Source organism: Ctenopharyngodon idella, chromosome 10 (assembly GCF_019924925.1).
Source record: "Ctenopharyngodon idella isolate HZGC_01 chromosome 10, HZGC01, whole genome shotgun sequence".
In the NCBI taxonomy this organism is placed as follows: domain Eukaryota; kingdom Metazoa; phylum Chordata; class Actinopteri; order Cypriniformes; family Xenocyprididae; genus Ctenopharyngodon; species Ctenopharyngodon idella.
This window is the reverse complement of record NC_067229.1, coordinates 22313207-22336011: the sequence shown is the minus strand read 5'-3', so window position 1 is coordinate 22336011 and position 22805 is coordinate 22313207. Positions and strand designations below refer to the sequence as shown.

General features: G+C 35.2%; 1 protein-coding gene across 1 annotated transcript in view; it reads right to left on the bottom strand.

Annotated features, from left to right (window-relative positions):
- Nucleotides 1-7722: 7722 nt before the first annotated feature.
- armh3 (armadillo like helical domain containing 3) overlaps nt 7723-22805 on the bottom strand; it is a 31683-nt gene continuing 16600 nt past the window's right edge. The window contains exons 17-26 of the mRNA XM_051909665.1: nt 22687-22752; nt 21899-21968; nt 21727-21787; nt 18660-18748; nt 18112-18194; nt 17862-17988; nt 17704-17779; nt 14822-14900; nt 11828-11944; nt 7723-8982 (exon numbers count right to left, since the gene is read on the bottom strand). Coding sequence (XP_051765625.1) covers nt 8890-8982; nt 11828-11944; nt 14822-14900; nt 17704-17779; nt 17862-17988; nt 18112-18194; nt 18660-18748; nt 21727-21787; nt 21899-21968; nt 22687-22752 — 861 coding nt within the window. The 3' untranslated portion in view covers nt 7723-8889. The remainder of the gene's footprint in view (nt 8983-11827; nt 11945-14821; nt 14901-17703; nt 17780-17861; nt 17989-18111; nt 18195-18659; nt 18749-21726; nt 21788-21898; nt 21969-22686; nt 22753-22805) is intronic.

The window sequence follows — 22805 nt, the reverse complement described above, 5'->3', positions numbered from 1 at the left end:
TCAAGCAGTTTTAATGACGCATATGAGCAGCCCCGTGGATCTAACGATAGAGTAGGCCTAAAATAGTATAAATAACCCCATAATAATGTGACATTTTGGAGTAAAAATTAAATTTTTCAAATCAAAAGCATTTTTTTCTTTTTCCAAATAATAAATTAGTACACATTCCAAATCAAAAGCATTTTTATACAAAATGAATCAAAGGCATTTTTACACATTCCTTATCATAAGCGTATTTGGCTTTATCCAAATAATAATTTTGTGTACATTCCAATTTTTTTTTTTTCTGCACTCCAAATCCAAATCAGTTTACCATTTTAAATCAAAAGCATTTGTGTACGTTCTGAATCATTTTAACAAATTCTGTATCAAAACCATTTTTTTATAGACCTACATTCCAAATCAAAATTTGCAGCATTTTTACTGCATTCTAAATGTTTTTTCCAAAATGATTGTTTGAGCATTCCAAATCAAAAGTGTTTGTTCCAAATCAGCAGTTTCCCAAATCAGCATTTCCACATTATATTTTTTGACACAACCCAAAAAATGTTTTTCATTTGTTAAAAGCGTGCATAAGGCCCTGTTCACATCTGGTTTTAAGATGTGTTTTTGTCGATCTGATCACGAGTGGAGGACGCTAAATACAGGTGTAAACGAGGTCTAAAACGTTTTGAGCTTGTCCACTTTCAACTACTTCCAGAGAAAGTCGCAAACGCATTTGACTGGATTGCTTTCATAGTGTAAACGCTCATATGGTCGAATGTGTTTGAACAGCCACAAAAGGCTTACTTTCCGCCTACTGACCTAACATGTAAACATTATGGAAAGTGTGCTAGCCACATGGGATTTAAACTTTGTTGGCTGAAGACCCAAGTTTTGTTTGAAGAAGAAAAACATACCAAGCACAATGTTCTCTCAACACACACTTACAGCGTTCGGTGCGGTCTTGCAGATGTCAGAGCAGAAACGAAAGCTGATGCTCTCTGTATGTGTAACAAAGTCCACTGAAGGCAAGTTGAAGAACCCCAGTGCAGTTTATTAGAACAAAGTAGCAAAACATATTCATGACATGACATGACATGACATGACATGACATGACATGACATGACATGACATGACATGACATGACATGACATGACATGACAATAAACAAACTCACCAACACCAGGTTACAACATCAATACTATACCAAGGCACATGGCAAACATGAGGGCTTAAATACACAAGGACTAGTGAACAAGACACACCTGTGAACCTAATCAACACAATTAACCAACAACAACATAACACATGAGACTTGGGAAGCACATGACATGATCACATGAGGACAAGGGAATCACATGACAAAGGGGAGGACATGGCAAACCAGGAAACATGACTGTGACTAAAATGCAAAATAAGACATGAAACAAGAAACAAAACCAAAATTAGACATGACAATATGTTTTTCTGTCGTCTCTGGGTGCGTTCATATGTAAATTGCACAAGCTTCTTTTGTCCATTATATCTGAAAAAACCCATATATTTACCCGCCCATTGACCCTCCCCTTGAAGAAATCAGGACAGATTTGGTTGAAAGTGGACAAAACATCAGGTGTAAACGGGAATGTGTCTCCCTCATCTACTTGTGAACCGATCGACCAAAACGCATCTTAACATCAGTAAACAGGGCCTAACTGATGTTTTCATAGATGGGAACGCATGAATCTTCTAAATACCCTTTCTTCTCAAATGAGTCTTCCAAAAGTCTAAATAATATGAATAAATCATTCATTTTCTGTGGTTCGAAATTTTGCACATATTTAATATTTCATAGACCAGAGCCACTAGTGCAAGGATGAGTTTTTGCCTTGAACTATTTTTAAACCACACTTCCCCAAAAAAAGATTTTTCTTCTCTTCTCCTGAAAGCTATATTAATGACATAAAACTGTTAGGATGTATATATAACTGTAAGGATGACTATGAATCTGTAAGCACATATTCTGGTATAATATTGGTTTATATTTATCCATCTAAGGTCTGAAAACATGAGACTAAAGAAAAGGACATGGGCTGACAGCACAGATTCTTGATCACAAGCATTTCAGATGCTCTAATAATAAAATACTGAGTCAGTCCTCCTCTGATGAACACAAATGAATGCACTTTGAGGTCCTAAATTTTTTAATAAAAAGAACTGCAACAATGTGATCAAAGTTAGATGATGGGATGGTGTTATTTTAGATACTTTGCTTGAATATAATGCTGAGGATGTTAAAGATTCAGATTAAAAGTCTAGGTATCAGACATGCATTTTAAAGAAGGTTCTTCAGTTAATTAATGGATTTAACATGTTAAAATGTGCATTATAGATGGCATTATAGAAATCAGCACAAATATCCCTCAACAATATATCTTTGCTCAAGTTGTGTTGGCCAAATGATAGCCACTGGTCTTTTCAAAGTAGAGCTCATATGTGCCATCAAGAAATTAGTTGCAAAAGAAAATGCTGAATAGGAAGTTAAATAGTTCAAGAAAGAATAAACTATACCAAAGGCAAGAATGAAGACAGAGACAGAAAATAAAGAGACTGAATAGTGGAAATATGGTTGGGCAAGATATTGAAAAAAGCTATAAGCCTAAAGAAAGAAAATCAACATTGATTTTTATGCAATACAGCTTTATTTATTAACAATGGAGACGGTCTCTAAGCAGCTTTTCAGGAAATCCATCCAAACACAAGGACTCTGAGAGAAACCGAACCATACCCCCATACATCTCAAACTGCTACATGATGTAATGAGAGATCAGTTTGTGATCAATATTTATTGGTTCGTCAATATTTATGCTCTTCTTTTAACTGTGTTGCAAACATATTGTACAAAAGTTGTGGTCACATATACTGTTGTTTGGAAAATTTGTTAGAATTCCTCAGGAGCGAAATCCAGTTATTTCAATAAAGTGAATTAAGGTGCGGTCACAATTACTGTTGTGTCGAAAATTCTTTGTTTGCATTTTTGCGAGTGAAATCTGGTAATTTCATTGCATTAAGACGCAGTCAAATTTCCCATTGCTCAGCACAAGTCATTCCAATAAGAATCTACGCAATTGGGAGTTTGCATAAAGGCAAAAAGTTTCCCACAATTATTTCTCTCATGTCCAATTTAGGCATACAAATTTGACATATCATATACACGATCATTTAAGTCTTCAAAATACAAATTCGCAGACCTCAAAAGAGGTGAGGTTACATAACCGTTGGTTCTATCATAAAATATGCATAAAATACCATACAAAAGACACTACACAAGAAAGTAATAATCATACACACAATGTCCTGGGATGCATGCGGCCTATGCTTTTCCACGTGACCACATTTTTCACAGCAATAAAACCCATCTGATGGTAGCCCTGGTGACTGAGGCCTTTTCAGGGGATGTTTCAGGGGAATGTTTTTACTAAGAGTGGGCTTTAAAAATTATTTGTTAAATGTAACAAATAATTATGTGTCTGATTTGTCTCAGTTGTTACAATTCCTTCTGGCCATACAACGACATAACCAAGTGGGCTAATCATATTATGTCTAAACAAAATGTGGACAAAAATCCATCATACTAAAAGAATGAACGGAGTCCACGTACATGCACAGACTTTACAACAATACGAAATTAATGAAAATTCTGAAACAGCCCTATCTACACCATGTCCTAACAAGACTCGACGCGACGCATTTTAATGATCTGAAAATCATTAAAAAAAGTGTTGTTCTTTTTGTACTAACCAGCCGCAATGGTGATAGCGATGATTCTATTTTACAGTTTCTAATTCTGCAGAGTTGCGGCTGTAACAACATACAAAATATGACAATGATAATCTCAGGTGCTGATTATGTGCTTTATTTAATGTAAAAAGAATTTAATGTTAACCTTTATAGACGTACTAAAAGCAATAATGGATAGGCTAAAGTATAGTTCACTTTTTACGCATATACGAGGGTCAGTGTACAGTGCGTTTGACGCAAATTTCGTCATCAGAAGAGTATGCGTGTACTCGCACCGCCAATTTTTTGTAACCACACGTACTTATACGAAAAGGTCTTACATGCACATTTAATTTTTGTTTGCAGTAATTAGTTTATCCACAAGGTGGCAACCGTGCCCTGGGGCCATCGATTCACAAGGTAGTCAAAGACAAACTGCATAAACAGAACAGACCGGAATGGAACGTAAGATGTTTAAATGGGTTCTAACTCATGGCAAAAGATTGCTCAAAACTGCGCATGCGTCGAACGCCTGTGTATGCGTACGAGTCAAATTAAGTATACTTTCCAAGGATGTGCGTTCGACTGTGCGCATACACTAGCGGACATGTAAAAAAACGAAGTATACCCAGGGCTTAATTAACCTCAAATCTTTAAAATAAATTAAAGGAAACAACAATGTTCAAACTGTCAACTCAAGGTGAACAAACAAGTGTATTCTATGATAAAAAAAAAGATTGAGTCAGTATGTATTTTCAATCATGTTAAAATGGTTTAAGATTTAGGAATTTGATAATGTACTTATCCATTTCATTACTAATGCAGTGCACTTACAGAGAGAGCCTGCTCACGCTTTCTGATTGGCTGTGATTTTTGATTGATTTTGTCGTGTCTCGAGTCCAGTCTGGTTTGAAAGATAAATTGCTTGCCGCTGGAAATCTTGTCATGTTGCGTCTGGTTAGGACATGGTGTTAGGCTTTTTAAGTTTGCTTTTCAAAGCTGCAACTTCTGCCAAAGGCCAACTCAAGCAACAGAACTGACGAGCAGTTCCATGAGCTGTTTATTTCCCGTTTTGACTGAATACCAGGGTATGGCAACTGCCATACTCTGCCATACGTAAACGCCGCCCCTGATATACAGGTGCTGGTCATATAATTAGAATATCATCAAAAAGTTCATTTTTTTATTATAAATTATTTTTAAAAATGAAACTTTCATATATTCTAGATTCCCTACATGTAAAGTAAAACATTTCAAAAGTTTTTTTTTTTAATTTTGATGATTAGAGCGTACAGCTCATGAAAGTCCAAAATCCAGTATTTCAAAATATTAGAATATTTCCTAAAATCAATCAAAAAATGGATTTGCAAAACAGAAAAGTTAAAGTTCTTTAAAGTATGTTCTTTTGTGCACTCAATACTTGATCGGCAGGACATATTACAGCAAATGACTTGCTCCTAGCACAAATTACTGCATCAGTGAAGTGTGGCATGGAAGTGATCAGCCTGTGGCACTGCTGAGGCACTATTGAGCCTGTATATTGTTGGATCGACTGTTTCTCATCTTTCTCTTGAAAATATCCCATAGATTCAGGTCAGGCATATTGGCTGGCCAATAAAGCACAGTAATATCATGGTCAGCAAACCACTTGGAAGTGGTTTTTGCACTGTGGGCAGGTGCTAAAGTTCTGCTGGAAAAGGAAATCAGCATCTCCATAAAGCTTGTCAGCAGATGGAAGCATAAAGTGCTTCAAAATCTCCTGGAAGATGGCTGCATTGACTTTGCACTTGATAAAACACAATGGACCAACACCAGCAGACGTCACGCCCCCCCCCAAATCATTATTGACTTCAGAAACTTCACACTAGACTTCAAGCAGCTTGGATTCTGTGCCTCTCCAGTCTTCCTTCAGACTCTGGGACCATGATTTCAACATGAAATGCAAAATTTACTTTTATCTGAAAAGAGGACTTTCGACCACTGTTCACTGTCCAGTTCTTTTTCTCCTTAGCCCAGGTAAGATGCTTCTGATGTTGTCTCTGGTTCAGAAGTGGCTTGGTAGTCCTTTTCCTGAAGATGTCTGAGTGTGGTGATTCTTGATGCGCTGACTCCGGCTTCATTCTACTCATTGTGAAGCTCTCCCAAGTGTTTGAATCGGCTTTACTTGACAGTATTCTCAAGCTTGCGGTCATCCCTGTTGCTTGTGCACCTTTGCCTACCCAATTTCTTCCTTCCAGTCAACTTTGCATTTAATATGCTTTGATACATCACTCTGTAAACAGCCACCCCATTCAGTAATGACCTTCTGTGACTTACTCTCTTTGTGGAGGGTGTCAATGATTGTCTCCTGGACCATTGCCAAGTCAGCAGTCTTCCCCATTAGTGTGGTTTCAAAAAACAAAAGATACCCGGATTTTATACTGTAGGGATGGTCATTTAATGAAACTCAAATGTAAATATTCTAATATTTTGAGATACTGGATTTTGGACTTTCATTAGCTGTACGCTCTAATCAACAAATTTACAAAAAAAAACTTTTGAAATGTTTTACTTTACATGTAGGGAATCTAGAATATATGAAAGTTTCATTTTTTAAAATAATTTACAATAAAAAAATGAACTTTTTCACGATATTCTAATTATATGACCAGCACCTGTATACACACACACATATTGCACAAATATTTAAGTATTTTGACAACATAGCGAGACAGACTCAGTTATGTAATTTGCAATGCTTCATGGTAGTGTGCGTTCCCTGCAAACTTTTGACATGATTTGTTCGCCATACTCACAGAACTCTCGGTTTTAGACACTTCACTGCCATTCACAAATCCTCTCCCATGGCCTCATGGGTTAGCAAATTGTCCATCAGACCCTTTGCACAGACTGTAATGACACATTTTAATGGTCATCAATATTGTAAATCCTGCACATTTTTTTTTTACCTTTATTACCTTTGCATCAAATTACAAAAAACTAGTTAACGCTTTTGTTGGAGTGACCAACAAAACAAAAACAAAACAAAAACAGTCTCTTCTGACTGCCGTTATCAATAGATCTCTATTTTTTCCTCTTTTTGAAAGTTGTGAAAAAACTTTGAGTTTTCTTTTGCTATTTGTGCAAATGGAAACACAAAAAATATATTTAATTAAGTCTCTTATTCACCGCTATAAAAGTTTGCCCAACTATGACGACTTTTGGTTCTGAGAAACACGGAAATTTGGACACACTTCTTTTGTCATATACTGTTTTCGCCTACTATATAGTAGGGAATTATGCGATTTTGCATGCAGCCTAAGAATGTGATCTGAAAATTCATGTGAGGGTGAAAGATTTCCCAAGCAGATTTCATAAAGTATTTTTTATGGAAGATTTTTGTTTTATGGAAGCTTTCCACCACAGAATATAAAAATACAAAAGATAATTGCGACTTTTTAGCTCACAATTCTGACTTTTTCGCCCTTGTGCGAAACTCCCAATCACACGGATTCCTATTGAAATGGCTGGATTTCACCCACATAACAACGGTAAATGTGAGAACCTCTTCTAAAGACAAGATATGAACAAGCCACATGTGCCAAGGTACACTACCTTTAAATAAAATTTTATAAAATTGTATTAATAGCTTTATTATTCAACAAATTACTTTTAACTAAAGTGAACCTATTTTGTAGCTGAATTGAACCTAAATTTAAATAAATAGATAAAAAAATGTAGATACTATATTCATGATTCATGATGTTTTCAAATGTCACCATAACTTACATTTAAGCAGATAATGTTATCAGTATATAGCACATGCCATTTGAAGGAGAAAGAAAAAGCTCTTTTATCTCACTGCCACACACAAATGTCTCCAACTTTGCAGTCACGGGGAATAAATCCTTAATGGAAGGGAGTTTAACTTATTAGCACTGCTATGTGGTGGCTAGGGTTATCATTCAAGACTGAAATCACAAACCAAGACACTGGTCATCATTGTGTGTGTTGTACAAAATAAGATTTAATTAGGAAACAAACACCCATAAATAATACTAAGGCAAAGGAAATACTCATTTAGAACCAAGCCCAAGAAGAATTTACAAAGAATTTCTTTGAAATGTGTCCGTTTTATTCAGTTATCCATGTGTCGATTTAAATTCTGAATAATTAGTAGAACTGAACACTGACAGCGGGTTCTGTAGAACTGGTTTCATACAAACTAGCTTTCAGTGGTGTGTAAAATTAATACATTTCTTTCTTTGCTCAGTGTTACACAACTCAATATACAGCGTTTTTTAAACTGCAACTTCATATCTTTTCATGATACCGCACTGAAACTTCTTGCAATACTGGGAAATACTGAGAGCGAAGAAAATTTGTCAGACAAAAATGAATGCATTCATACCCAAATTCTCATTACCATAATATAAAAAATCTAATATTTAAACTTTTAAGATTGCATTATGGTAGTATATGTTATACTGTATTTATGATGGTTTTAATTATTTTATTTTATTATTATTTTCTATATTATTGTATTACAGTAATGAGAATGAGATTCTGGCACGTTATGGTAATGTGAACTCTTTTTTGCATTATGGTACTGAGAATTTGGAGAAAATTTGTCATGAAAATATGTCAGAATGCAAATCTTAAAAATATCAATGGCCTTTTATTAATGCAAATTTTCTTTCTTTTGAATATATAAATTACGACCCAGATATTTCTTTGTCAGGTCAATGCAAGGTTATTTTGTTTGCATTCACTCGACTGGACACAAAAGAGGTGTAGAGAAAATGACTAAAATAAGTGGTAAGTCTGTGTGAGCACAATGGTTTGATCGGTTTGATACTAAGGCAATGAAGAATACACAGTATAATCAACTGAAACAGCACCAGACCACCAATATAATGAGAAAAAAAGAAGAAAAGAAAATACCAGGTAATCAGAATCAAAATTCACATTGTGCAAAGACGGACTGATTGCTTTGTTGAGTCTGTTCTGAGTGTGACCAAACACACACTGCATCAATAATACAGCCTGGGGATCAAATTCAGTTCTGTCCTCTGGAAAGTCTGGTGTAACATTGGGAAGCCTCAGATGCATGAGGCGAAGGAAGTGTCAGTATGAAGGTCCTAAACACATGTCAAAGGTCCCATTGTTTCAGGATATAGAGGAGAATTCCTTAAGCAGAACATCCTGACTCATGGTGCTTAGAGACACGTTCTTCCTCACGTTCAGACTGATGGAGCGCACCTAGAAAAAAAAAAAAAGAAAACCAGCATCTGTGCATCAAAACAAATTGATTAACCCTGCGTCATGAGCAGAGAACCGTTAAAGCAGGTGTGTGCGTGGTCATAAATTCACTTCACATTAAAATTTAGTGCAGCAATGAGTTCCTAAGGGCAGAGTTATTGAGCTCAGTTAAGTAGGAAAAGTAGGTTGGATTGACACCAAAATGTTTGGCTTTACAATACCAGCATGTAATATTAACAAATTTTTATTCATTTCTAGGCCAGTCTCACTTTTCCAAATATTTTAATCAAAATTAAAACATAAAAAAAAAAAATTCTCCCAAATTTTAATTTTTTCATTTTAGATTATTAGCGGAACAGTGGAATTAAATGTCGATTTACTAAGTGGGCAGTCCAATTTACAAAAAAAAAAAAAAGATAAATTACAAAAATTACAATGATATATAAGGACTTGGGCTGTCGATTTAACGTGTTAACTTAATTAGTTATGGGAAAAAATAATGTGTTAAAATTAACGCATTTGACCTATATAGTTCATCTTACATTTCATACAGTTGATCGGTGACGAACATGAAGCAGGACAACAACTGACTGTGTGATGTAGCCTATAGAATACAGTTATAATGACCCTAAAATTCAAGATATCAGGGCAAAAATACCCCTGTATGAGTTTTCGTCTCATATTTATATCACGATATAGTTGCGCAATATCACACGAGTGCTGTTTTTAGCAGGAGTGCAAATGTGATATTGATTTTATTCAACAGTTCAATAAATAAGAAGTTAATATTGTGTTGTATTTTAGACACAATATTGTCTGCTTTTGCTCAATTTTGGCAAAGAAAACATTACCTATAAAGCCACAGCAGAACCGTTGTGCATCTCTGAGCAACACACAGCGGCGTTTCTTTTCTGAATGAATCCGCGTTTTGAGCGAATCAATCGAGAGAACCAATGATTCAATGGCCCATTCATAAAGAGAGCCATTTACTTAATTCCTGAATGAATCAGCTGTTTGAACGAATCAAATGAATGAATGACTCAATGACTTACTAATTTAGACATTTACTGCAACCTACTGGCAGTTTTAGTTTCTTATTTAGAGTATCATTTCATTATTAAAAAAAAAAACTGTTTCATATTTCCATATTTATATGGAAAAAACAAAAACAAAAAAACATTAATGCTATAGTTCACCCAAAAATGAATACTGTCATCATTTACTCATGGCCATTGAAGCCTAAAAGTTTGTGTGTAATAAATTCTATGTTAAATCAAATACATTTTTTTTTTCTAAAGCTACTTTTTGTAATGTCCAGTTGATGCTTTTGTCATTTAACACAATAATGACTTTAAATTATATCTTTGGGGTAATTTCTCAGCCAAATTTGATGTGCGATTAAATTGATTAATTAATCGCCACATTGTGTAATTAATTAGATTAAAAATTTGTATCGCTTGACAGTCCTTATGAGGACATATGTAGAGTAATACAATTACTTCACTGTAAACAATATATTTAGAAGTTAAGTACCAAAAGACAGTGGGGATTGGGGGTAAAGGAAACATAGGCCATGTACACATTGCAGCTAAATTCAGTTGTCAGTTCACCTTTTAGTGCTTAATCGCGTTCTGTACACAAACAGTTCAGTAAAATACGGGAGTGACAACCGCATTCTACAACCGTATTAACTCCCGAAAATACAGGTAATGACAACCCCATTTACAGAAATTCCACGCAGTGAGTACGGAACCGAACTGAACAATTAGTTGTTAATGATGTTTTTTTATGTTAATCGGAGACGTGTCTCTCTTCTGTATGTGCGATGAATCACAGGGAAAGCACAAGCCTTGACTCATTTGTGTTGCCAGATCTTGCTAGAAAAATCAGCGAACAAGAACAAGTCCGTAATAAACCAAAATAAATCCAAATGCTTTATGCTGAAAATAAGAACAAAATATCGCAACTCGTATCTGCTCACTTTAATAACTCCATAAACCCGGTCGCTTTATGAGCCAAGCTTAAACAACAAGCCCAAAACGCTTATAATGAATGATCATGGCAACACAGAAAAAGCGCGCTCTGTGTGAAACGATGCCTTCATTTGAATTTGTTTAGTTAAATTGCTGAAAATAACGAGTGTTTTGTCACTGTAATATTACTTTGGTCACAATAACGGATACCAAACACGTGAGACGCCAGAACGTTGCTATGGTTTCCAAGCTGTCGATCATCAGAGTTTCAAGAGTAAGTCGTGTTCCATACACACATGCAACCATAAATTAGGGGATTCACTCCAGCATTTAAATGCGGTTGTCACTCCTGAAACTTACAGTGTGTACGTGGCCATATAGTGTTATTTAATTTTTCTGGATTCTGTTTTAATACATTTTAAAATCATCAAAAAGGATATCTAATCAATTGAATTCATAAAACTTTAACAATTTAATTATTCCTTAATATTTTAACAATAATAGTGCCTAGTGATGCACCGGAATGGAAATTCTGGGCTGAAACTGAAAATTCAGGACACACTTGGCTGAAAGCTATTTTTTTTGGAATAGTTTACTTTCTTTTACTACTTATTTTTAAATATATATATATATATATATATATATATATATATATATTTGTATAATTGTATTAATATTAAACTTTTTAATTAATTTCATGAATTTTAACTAAACACCAAAATAAAGAATGTTGAAAGTTTAACAAATATTTAAATTGCACATAAGGCAGTTTTTAATAATACATTTTTTCTACTCCAATTTGTTGTTGAAATATAAACAATTAATGTAGCCAAAGGAGGGAAGTAGCTTGCCAAGCAAACTCAAAAGCTTACCAGCTCCTTGAAATAGCCAGCTTCTTTGGGCTGCTCTGAATAACGCTCAAACTGATCCAGACCGTCCTGCAGCTTCAAGGTTAGTGTATCGTAGTTTGACCGTACCACCTCCAGCACCTACAGAGCAGAAAATTACATAAATTCCATATACAATTAAAGGAAATCTTCCAGGATCACATCTAATAGAACTACAGGAACACACTTCAGGTAAAAGCAAGTGGAATGATCACATGACTTCCGATACAGACACAAACCACCGCAAATGGCACGCGCTCTCGGTTGCGTTGCACTGGTCTCCAAAAGTAGCGTCTTTATGGGTATTTTACCTTTATAAACCCATTTTATTAAAACCTACTTAAATGTATGCATCATATTTTGTCAAATTCTTACGTTTAATCAATAAATTCAAATATAATAAGACACAATAGGGCTGCTACCAATCAAATGAAATCAGTATCAACAAAATTCATCTTTGTAATGCAGAAGAAACACAGAAGCTGCATCTGAAGTGATATTTAGATGTATTTACACAGACTGTTTAATGCAGCTCAAAGGGGACATGAATGTGTTTAACCTGCAGTCTCAAATGCATAAATAATGTTTTGACTCAACACAAAATCAATATTGATATTTGAAAGGATTTTAAAAAATTAAAAGATACTTTAAAGGATTAGTTCACCCAAAAATGAAATTTCTGTCATTAATTACTCATGTCGTTCCAAACCCGTAAGACATTTGTTCATCTTTGGAACACAAATTAAGATATTTTGATGAAATCCGAGAGGTTTTTTTTTATCCTCCATTGAAAGCAATGAAATTACCGTCATTCAAGGTTCAGAAAAGTAGTAAATACATAGTTAAAATAGTCCATGTGACTACAGTGGTTCAACCTTAATATTATGAAGCGACAAGAATACTTTTTGTGCTCAAAAACAAAACAAAAATAATGACTTTATTCAACAAATTCATCTGTCCCCTGTCATTCTCATACACTATTTTCGTTGCAGAGCTTCTGTGTTTACCAAAGATGAACGAAGGTCTTACGGGTGTGGAACGCCATGAGGGTGAGTAATTAATGACAGAAATTTCATTTTTGGTTGAACTAAGCCTTTAAATGTGAAATTAAAACCGCCAGTAGTTGGCAGCAAGTCACTGTTAATGAGTGAGTCATTGAGTTTCATTCAAAAGGCTGATTCATTCAGAAACGAAGCATTTGACTGTCTTAATAAGTGAGTCTTTGAATCATTCATTCAAACATTTCATTCATTCTGTAACGAAACACTGCCGTGTGTTGCTTAGAGACACAAAACTTCTAAAGCTTTGTTTGGAATTATTTTCGTGGGTGGAATAGAGCAAAACAGGCAATACTGTGTCTAAAATGTAAGTCACTTATTATTAATTTTTGTTTATTGAACTGTTGTATAAAATCAATCACATTTGTAATCTCATGTGATATTAATTATATTAAATTATATAAATATGAAAGACATACGGAGGCATTTTTGCCCCTTTATCTTAAATATTGGGGGGCATTCTAAATGCATTTTAATAGACTAAATCATGCAGAAAATCAAAGCGTGCACTTTAAATGCGCAAACGCACTAACTAACTACTAGACAACACATAGTGTATGCATGCACTCTTCTAGGTATGTTTTTATAAAATGAGGGACATATTCGATAATGTCAGATAATGTTTAATGCACACCGTTAAAACAGCATCGATAATAACGTAGATGACATATCGCACACCCCTAATTGGATTGGGCTGGAATTTGACTGGGACAAGCTGATGGAACATGGAACACAAATCCACATACTTAAACTAAACTAAGAGAGCCAGAGGGTAGATAGAGGTCATGTGGTAGCATCTGGCATAGCGAGATAAAAGAGAAGAGAATTTGGGATTGCGAGTGACAGCTGGCATAACCATCTGTAAAACTGACCTCACTTCCAGCACATGGCATCATTACCCTACAGATCAAAGGGTAATTAAGCAACACCTGTGACCACAAACACCTGTGACTGTCCCAATCAACTGCTTTTTTATAACAGGTTTTTCATTCAGACACATAAAGTGTTTTTTGGATATTTAGATTCTAAATCAATTCTTTTATTTCACAGAATGACTCTATATAACTGTAAATCACAGTACACAGGTATATAAATAAAGTGCGGATGTATTTAGATACATAAAAAAGCTAGCTATAGTCATTTTGTTCTAAAAATGTTAACATAATTTCCAACACCGTCATTTCCAGCACAAAACGAATGATAATCTATAATGTGGTAGTACTGGTGTTCCAGATCGTAATGGTGAAATTTCGGTTGATAGGTTGTTCAGGTTGCTGTAGCAGTCCACAAACTATTATTATTATATTAATTTATTATTATATATTTATTTTACTATGATCTATTTTTCTCTTATATTCTATCCATTCAAAAGTAAAATTTTTGAAAGAAGTCTCTTCTGCTCACCAAGGCTGCATTTATTTGATCAAAAATACAGTAAAAACAGTAAGTAAATATTATTACAATTTAAAACAACTGTTTTATATTTAAATATATTTTAAAATGTATTTTATTCATGTGATTCAAAGCTGAATTTTCAGCATCATTACTCCAGTCTTCAGTGTCACATGATCCTTCAGAAATAATTCTAATATGCTGATTTGCTGCTCAAGAAACATTTCTGATAATTATCAATGTTGAAAACAGTTTTTCCTGCTTCATATTTTTGTGGAAACTGTGATACATTTTCTCAGGATTATCTGATGAATATAAAAAACAGCATTTATTTGAAATAGAAATCTTTTTGTTGTGAGTATAAATTCCTTTTAAAAAAAAAATCGTACTGAACGCGAACATTCAAACAGTACTGTATTAATAGATGACAATATTATAGAGCAGAAACTCATTAAAGTCTGGTGTAGGAATTTGTTAATGTTATATGACCGTCAAACCCAGTCAATCTGATGTGAATGTATTCAGTTACCTGATCTTCTGAGAGCTGCGAGATGTGGTTCACAGCAGCGTATGACTCAATCTTAGGATTGAAATGGTTAATAATTGCTCTGTAAGTACAAAAACAAAGAAAAACAGGCAAAATGAGATATATTTCATATACTTGAGTATGTGACCTGCATTGAAAAAAATGGCTTATTAGCTGTCCTATGACATGCCTGGGTGAGAATAAAAGGTAGAGTTACATAGAAATTCAAAGGTGTGGTTCTTTAAACAGTATGCTGTAATATTTGCATTATGTATGCTTTTAAAAAAGCAACAACAGTCGAGTTCTTTTGTGCAGCACAAACACATGGTGACATCTCTGAAAGCCCAGAGAATGCTTCCACATTACCTCAGACTCTAAAATCAATAATTTATTCACTGCGCCCCAAACCAAACAAAACGCACAAATAAAAAACACATTGTACCAAAGCTATTCAATGTTAGTCATAGACGTAAACTAAAGAAGCACAGGCTGACTATGACTCTTAATAACATAAATGGTATGCAAATTAATATACATTATATAATTATACTTACAGTTCTTGTACTGTATTGCTGGTTCTCGATTAATTTGTAACACTGGGGAAGCGTGGACAGGTAAGTATGTCACGTGACGTACATTGCGCACACGTAGATATTGGACATTTGTATTAGACACACTAGGTTAGGGGCGAAAACCACCCACTGTACGTTTTGTCTTGTGTGTTAGTGTAGTGTAGTCAGGGCGTCACGGACGCTGAAGATCTTTTCTTTTCCTTTCTTTTTTTTTTGTTAGAGAGACTAGATACTTATTCACTAGCTAGAAAGGGGCTTGTTTTGCTTTTATTTATTTATTTGATTTGGTGAGGACTGTGTCCCATTTCCCCTTTTGTTGTATGTTGGATTAATCCCCAAACTGACCTGGGGAATTGTAAATACTGCAAATAATTTTCTTTATCTTCCATTTATCCTCCTTTTACTTTTTCACCTTTGCCTTTGTAACAATAAACGCTTGCATTGCAACATTGGCACGCGTCCTGCTGTTCGTCTTGGATACGGAGCAACCTATAATAAATAATGTTATACCTAAAATACCCCTTATAACACTCATGGGTTATAACAGCGATTAATCGCTCACTTTTGTACGATTAATTGCCATTAATTAATCGCATACGTATTGTGAAATTAAGCATACATCATTTATCTTGTTTAACACGTTTATTTTGACATCATTAGCTTTATCCATCAGATTGAAGGTTGATTCTCACAAAACTGTAATTTCTGCAAGCTTTTTTCAAGGTAAATTCATAAATTTATGCACACCAAAGCACACACAAAAAACAAAAACAAACAAAAAAAAACAATAGAGAATAAAACTTTTCAATTCAGTGTACAGCATGTGCACATTGCAACAGCAAAAAGCTTGTTTAGGGCTTTTTAGAGCTTGTTTATGTTTTAGATACGTCAAGTTGTGATACTAAACAGGATCACATAGGGAAGCAAAAAAAAACAAAAACAAAAAAAACGCTGGTTTGCTTTATCCAGCTGTGAAATGTTGTTTGCGTATCATCTGGCCATAAAGAGTTGTGATGTTTTGACATTCCATTCAGTCTGTATTAGGTCTGCAACAACTAATGGATAAAATCCATAATAATCGATAATGAAAATCATCGACAACAAATGTCATTATCAATTAGCCGCATCTGCCCACCGTGCATGGAAAACTTCCAGCACATTAGCAACTTACAGTACTGAATAATGCAATTCTATGGACAAAATACATCTAAAAATAGTGGAGGAAATGGAGTGAGCTACTGCGTGAAAGGTACGTGATCCAAGCTGCCCAAAACTTCAAGCTAATGCATCAGTGTAATGTTTAACATGGCTGTCAGACGCTTTGACAAATGCGTGTGCTGTTTAATGTGTGATATGTTTCCTCAGTGCAAAACTTTAATTTTACGGTTATATCCTTATCTTTAAGTGTTACAAATTCATGCAAATATTTCCGTTTTGCATGAAGGCTCATCCTGACAGTCTGCGTTAAACTTCAGACTTTACTGAATGCGCGCTGGTGCACGCATGCGCATCAAACTGACTGGATGCATTAGAAAGGGAGACAACATTCAGCGCAAAAATATTCATTTTGCTGAAATATCTGTTGTTGGACATTAAATTTAGGTTTAAAAGTCAATATGTAATTCAAGTATTTTATGAGAGTGGTAACTGTAAAGGGATAACAATGTGTAATTGAATATAAATGTAAGACGTTTCTTAGATTTACAGGATAAAGAAATGACAGAAAGAGGTTACTGTGTCCAGAGTGAATGTGTGTGTTACTGCAGAACATTCCTCTTATCTGTTAACACTGAGTTTGTCTTTTTGTTTTCTTTATTATTATCTTGCTTAGCTCTTTTGCACATTTTGCATATAGCATAGATATAGATACATTCACTATATATGTTTTCATAACATTCAGTTGGCACGTTTGTTTGAAGGACAGCACTGGGCAGGATGTGGAATAGTGCGTTTTGTCAAAAAAAAAAAAAAAGGGGGCTTTTTATCTGATTAATCGTAGAAATAATCTGCCAACTAATTGATTATCAAAATAATCGTTAGTTGCAGCCCTAGTCTGTGTTTCACACTGTGCGATGCGTGAGGGCTTGCACTCTTCAGAAATTACAGGGCTTGTGTTATAAAGCTAAACAGAAACTGGAATGAATAATGAATAATTATATGAATAACTGGAATGAATAAATCACTGAAAACTGGCCATGAGTCACTGTTCTCTCTGCCACCTCTGATGATGTGTGTATAGTCTAAAGGTTCAATAAACTTGTCTATTTCAAAAGATGTAAATGTAAAGGTTAAGGTACATATCAGAGTTTTTACCTGACGTTGACGAGAGCATGAGTAACTTTACTAGCAGGCTCCTTCCACTGGCCTGCATTGGTGGAGACTCTCAGCACTGCGGCGTCATGAAGATCAGGTTAGTGCTTTAGTAATTCTGAATAAAAATAAGCATGTACACAGCAGGAGTGTTGACTTACCCATGCAGTAGAGGTTATCGAACACCTGATGCATGCGTATAATCTCATAATACAGCTCATCGTAACTGCTGGGGGTGGGCAGAAACGTGTCTCCATATGTGATGAACATATTAAAGAGGTTCACCACCTAAAAACGAAATGAAAAGGGACAGACAGGAAATGTAAATGTTCCTAGAGTGTGAAATGTAAACCCCAAATGTATCGTACTTAAAGATGTGACAAAGGTCCACTCATAGTGAGTGTGGTTTACCTGAAGTGCCAGCTGGAAGATATTGTGCTTTGCCAGAAGGCCGGTCTCATTAGACAGCAGGAACTTTAGAAGGTTAATGAGAGCTGGAAAACAATCAACAGGGCCATCTGAAGCTATTTTATGATTTCACATAAAAGTAATCACTATCTTGACCTGTGACTCCACACAACTGTTAGCACAGATTTAGATGATCATTAACAGATTCATTATTACGGGTTGCAGATATATATATATAAAGAACTTTATGCAAAAAGCAAAAACTAAAAAAAAAAAAAATAACACAAAACAAAACAATAAAATAAAACAAACAAAAAAACAACAAAAACAAATCAAAAGAAAAACAAAATAAAAATAAAACAACGTAAAGAACAAAAACATAAGAAAAATGTAAACAAAAGCAAAGAAAAAAACAAAAATAAACAGAAGAAAAAAAAACAAAAGAGAAGAAAAAAAATTAAATAACTTAAAAACAAAAACATACAAACAACAACAAAAAACAGAATGCATTTCAACTGGTCTGGTTTTTGTTTACACTGTATTTATCATACCTGACCAGAGGTCTCTCCATGTGTAGTGCAGTCTAATTCTGCACTTTTTCTGGTAGCAGATCAGTTTGTGAATTATTTGAATGCAGCGCCTAAAAAAAATAAAACAATTCATTCTCACCATATCCACATTTATCTAAGCATTGCAGTGTTTAAAACAGCTTGTACTACAGGGCTGTTGAATGCTTGAATCTGATTGGTTGATGAACGTTCTAAGGTGTGCAATTATTTTCCAGTAAACACAAAGCTAAAGTAGTTCCAGGAAGGTCCATTTCGCCAAATGCTATTTCAAAGGTTCTTACAGCCTACAACAGCAAATGAACCAAAACCCACAAAGACAATGAACAAGCAAACAGATATAACAAAGAATAGGATAAAAATGACAAACAATTTCTATGTTTTTCCTACAAAATTACATTTCATCTATGAAAAGCATGCTTTCTTTCTCCCCTCTCTCTCCCACGTAAACACACACACATACAGTACAGACACGCGAACAGAAATGTTCATGCGCACAGAAACTTGCTGTTAGCACTGCCCTGCAACTTTATCAATAAAATAGTTTTGCAATTGAAAAGCTACATGGCATTTTCTCAGCATCAAGGTAGTAACATTGCTGTTCTTGAAGCAGTAAAACTTACAGCTTCCTTATTAGAGACAATGCTGCCAACTGAGAGAGGCACAGACTCACGCTTCAATCTATCGATCCAATAACTGCATTAGTTTGCATTTCAGTGGCTCAAGCCCCCATTATAGCTCTAAAATTATATTTTGGAATTAGTAACGGAGGCTTGAGATGATATGCTAAGAAATTATTACACACAAAAGGACAAAAACCTGACACATGTCTTGAAATAAAACATCTGAACAATGTCTTAAAGACCCCCTGTGGTGAAAATCAAGTTTTAATGTTGTTTATATGTCTATGTGGTGTTTTTAAAGGGGTCATGAACTGCGTTGTTTAATTGTTTTATGTTTCCTGGGGTGCACTTATAATGTTAGTATGATTTTTACATCAAAAATTGTCATAATTTTAAAATAAAAGGCATTTTTCCCACCCTGATTTTAGCCCTCTTATTTGAACACTCTGTTTTAAGGGGCGTGTCTGCTGTGAGACTTCGGTGTAAACGCCCACTGTTGTGATTGGCTGACATTTTTGCATATGAAAATAGTTAAGTATTACATGTGGAACTCTCATGAAAACTTTTAGCACGTTTTTACTATTAAAGTTCTCAAGGTTTACTAATTGTGAAAAGTGTTGATTTTAGCATTATATTTAGATTGTGGCATGAAAGGTTGCAGTGATGAGCATGTAGCCGATCACAGACATGTTGAGCGCATAAATGCAGTGATCTCGTCATTGTAACTCAATTTCCACACACTAACGAATGCTTTCATAATTAACAGTGCAAACACAATTTAAATAAGAGATTAGTTGATTCTAATGGGAGTTTTGGTGAGAGTCCAGAACTCAGTCACTGATAAACTTGTTTGATTGACAGCTCCAGCGATTGTAAAGGGAGCGTTCTTTGATTGCTTTCTATACAAAATTCAATCACAGTTTAAATAATATTATTTTCATCCTACTAAGAGAAACAATGAGAAGTTGACAATTTAGTCACTGGTTTGATTTACTGACAATAAACGATTTTGAGACAAAGAACATCTGACTGTACATGAATCAGTACATATTAGAAATCACTGGTCACTGGTGATTTTGGTTAGACACATAACCCGTACATATCAAACGATCTTTAACAAAGCAATAGTGACACAGTAAAAACTTTTTTACTCACATAAGTGTGTTGCACCATTCCTGTTGAATCGTTTTTTAATTTCAGGCTCTCTGCAAATCCAATGCAGCTACTGTTTTTTTTTCCACAACCTGGCACTGCACAACATTTAGCACTCTTAAAAGGCATGGTCATCACTTAGTTGCTCGATCCATTGTTAGTGTCATGTCTGTTATTTACCTACTACTCTGAAACTTACAGGATATTCTTGTAGTATGATGACCTGTTATATGTCAAAAGCTCAAGGAAAATTTGATTCCTCAATTCATGACCCCTTTAATTTGCTTTAAGACAAACCATGTGCAAATTCAACAGTCAACACCATTGCTGAGTATTTTCTCCTTAAAACTGCAGTGAATCAAAGACAGTCCAAAAACGCGGTATGAAATTGTCCTTGTTCTCTACGTCACAAATATGTTGTAACCAATCCCATCAACGTGCGGGGCGGGCTTTAGCATATCATTAACTATGCTGCGAAGCAGTGGGTCTCAAGAGAAGCCAGGTTATCATGGTATATTCTTCGGGTGAATAGCGGGTGAATTATGTATACTACAATGTTATGATGAACTATATGCCTTTCTCCACTGACGCTCTGAGTTGTTCAAAGCGTTTCTAAGGATGCTGATTTTTTTGAAGGCAGACTGAGATGGCGAACGGGAACATGGTTTGTGTAACATTAGCAACACATTATTAGCTGTTTGATAACGTAGTCAAGCCAAAGGCTAATTATATATCAAGTACTGTTATGTGTCAGACGTTGAGAGCAATACTTAAAAAGCATTACCATTCTGACACATCGACTTGTAGACGAACCTTTATAATTCACTTTTCCTCTTCATCTTCTGAATCAGTTTCTGGTTCAAACCTATATGGCTGAATTAAACCAGTGTTTCCACTTGCCATCGTGTTGCGTTTACTACAGTAAAGTTGACCGAGAGGATCAGGTAGTCCGAGTTGGTGTGATTGAGTGGAGGCGGGGACTAATTTGCATATTCATGGTTCCATGTATACTAAATGAAGCAAGGGTGTAGAGTTATATTCAAGCTATTTTAAGACATGAAGAAATTATTTCCACAGGAAAAACATTTAAATGTCAATATGGTGATCAAAGATGAGTTTTAAGGGATACATTTATTGACTACAGAGGGTCTTTAATGCTTGGTAACCGTAGTATAAGCAGAATAATTGACTCCAGGCCAATTTATTGTTTCACTTCACATTGTGACCGCATTAAAACCCCAGGTGTGAATTATTTTTCATATTAAATGGAAACTCACACATAGAGATCCATGGGAAATTCCTTCATCATATGAGTAACAACGAACTCGACCATCAGATCTGCGAAGACAAAGAATACTCATATAAACATTCAGAAAATCATACATATAATCATAAAATCATTCACAAAAGAAATCACAATGAATCCCTAGTTCTGAACGTTCAACTCACCCAGAACTGCACACACTAAAGGTCGGGAGGGGATGTTCTTATCTGCGGCTTTCTTCCGATGCCTCATGGGCTGAAATAAATTTGATGTCAGTAAGAGACCAGTATATTTAAGATTAGGGCTGGGACAATAAATCAATGCATCACGAATCGAGAAAAGATTCTAGATTGATTCTGAGATTTTCCGAATGCATCGCGATTCTCTCTCGAATTGATTCTGAGTTTGGTTTTAACAGCAGACGGCACTGCGTGCATTAGAAACAGCCGTACTCTGCTTGCACCACTTTCTATAAAATAATCATTCATAAAGTTCAAAAAGGTTGAAGCGAATTACAAGGGTGTTTGCAGTGGGCTGTTTACATTAATCTTGCATCATAAAAGCATTCTGAGGTGCAAGAACATTCTCAGCTGAACGCACGAGCGCTCTTCTTCGTGAGCATTTGAGCCCTATTGAAGATATGACTTTAACCAAAGAAAAAAGTCCAAACAACATTGACATTCATTGTATAGACTTCATTTTTTTACATTTTTGACTTGGTTTACTTGAACAAGGTTGATTTCAGTCAAAAGCATAAGAGTTAGACTGCACAGGTGGGCTGCTTACACATGGAGAGACGGGAGCTATTTAACTGGATTTACCGCAGCAGCGAGGCTGGGACGTGCCATTTAATAATGGATTGGATGTAACAGGGGGCCAGGCAGTTGGCTTCTTTGTATGCCAGAAACATTGTCTTCATTTGGATTCAGCTACTTACAGACCTGAGAAAGGAGACCTGAGCAAAGACTCTTACCATTTTGTGCAAGTTGACCCTGAAGTTCATGTTATCATCATGGAGAAAGGCATCAGCATACTGGTCCTATTAAACAGAGAGCAAGAGGACAAACGGTCAACGGAGAAAATCGTTTACAA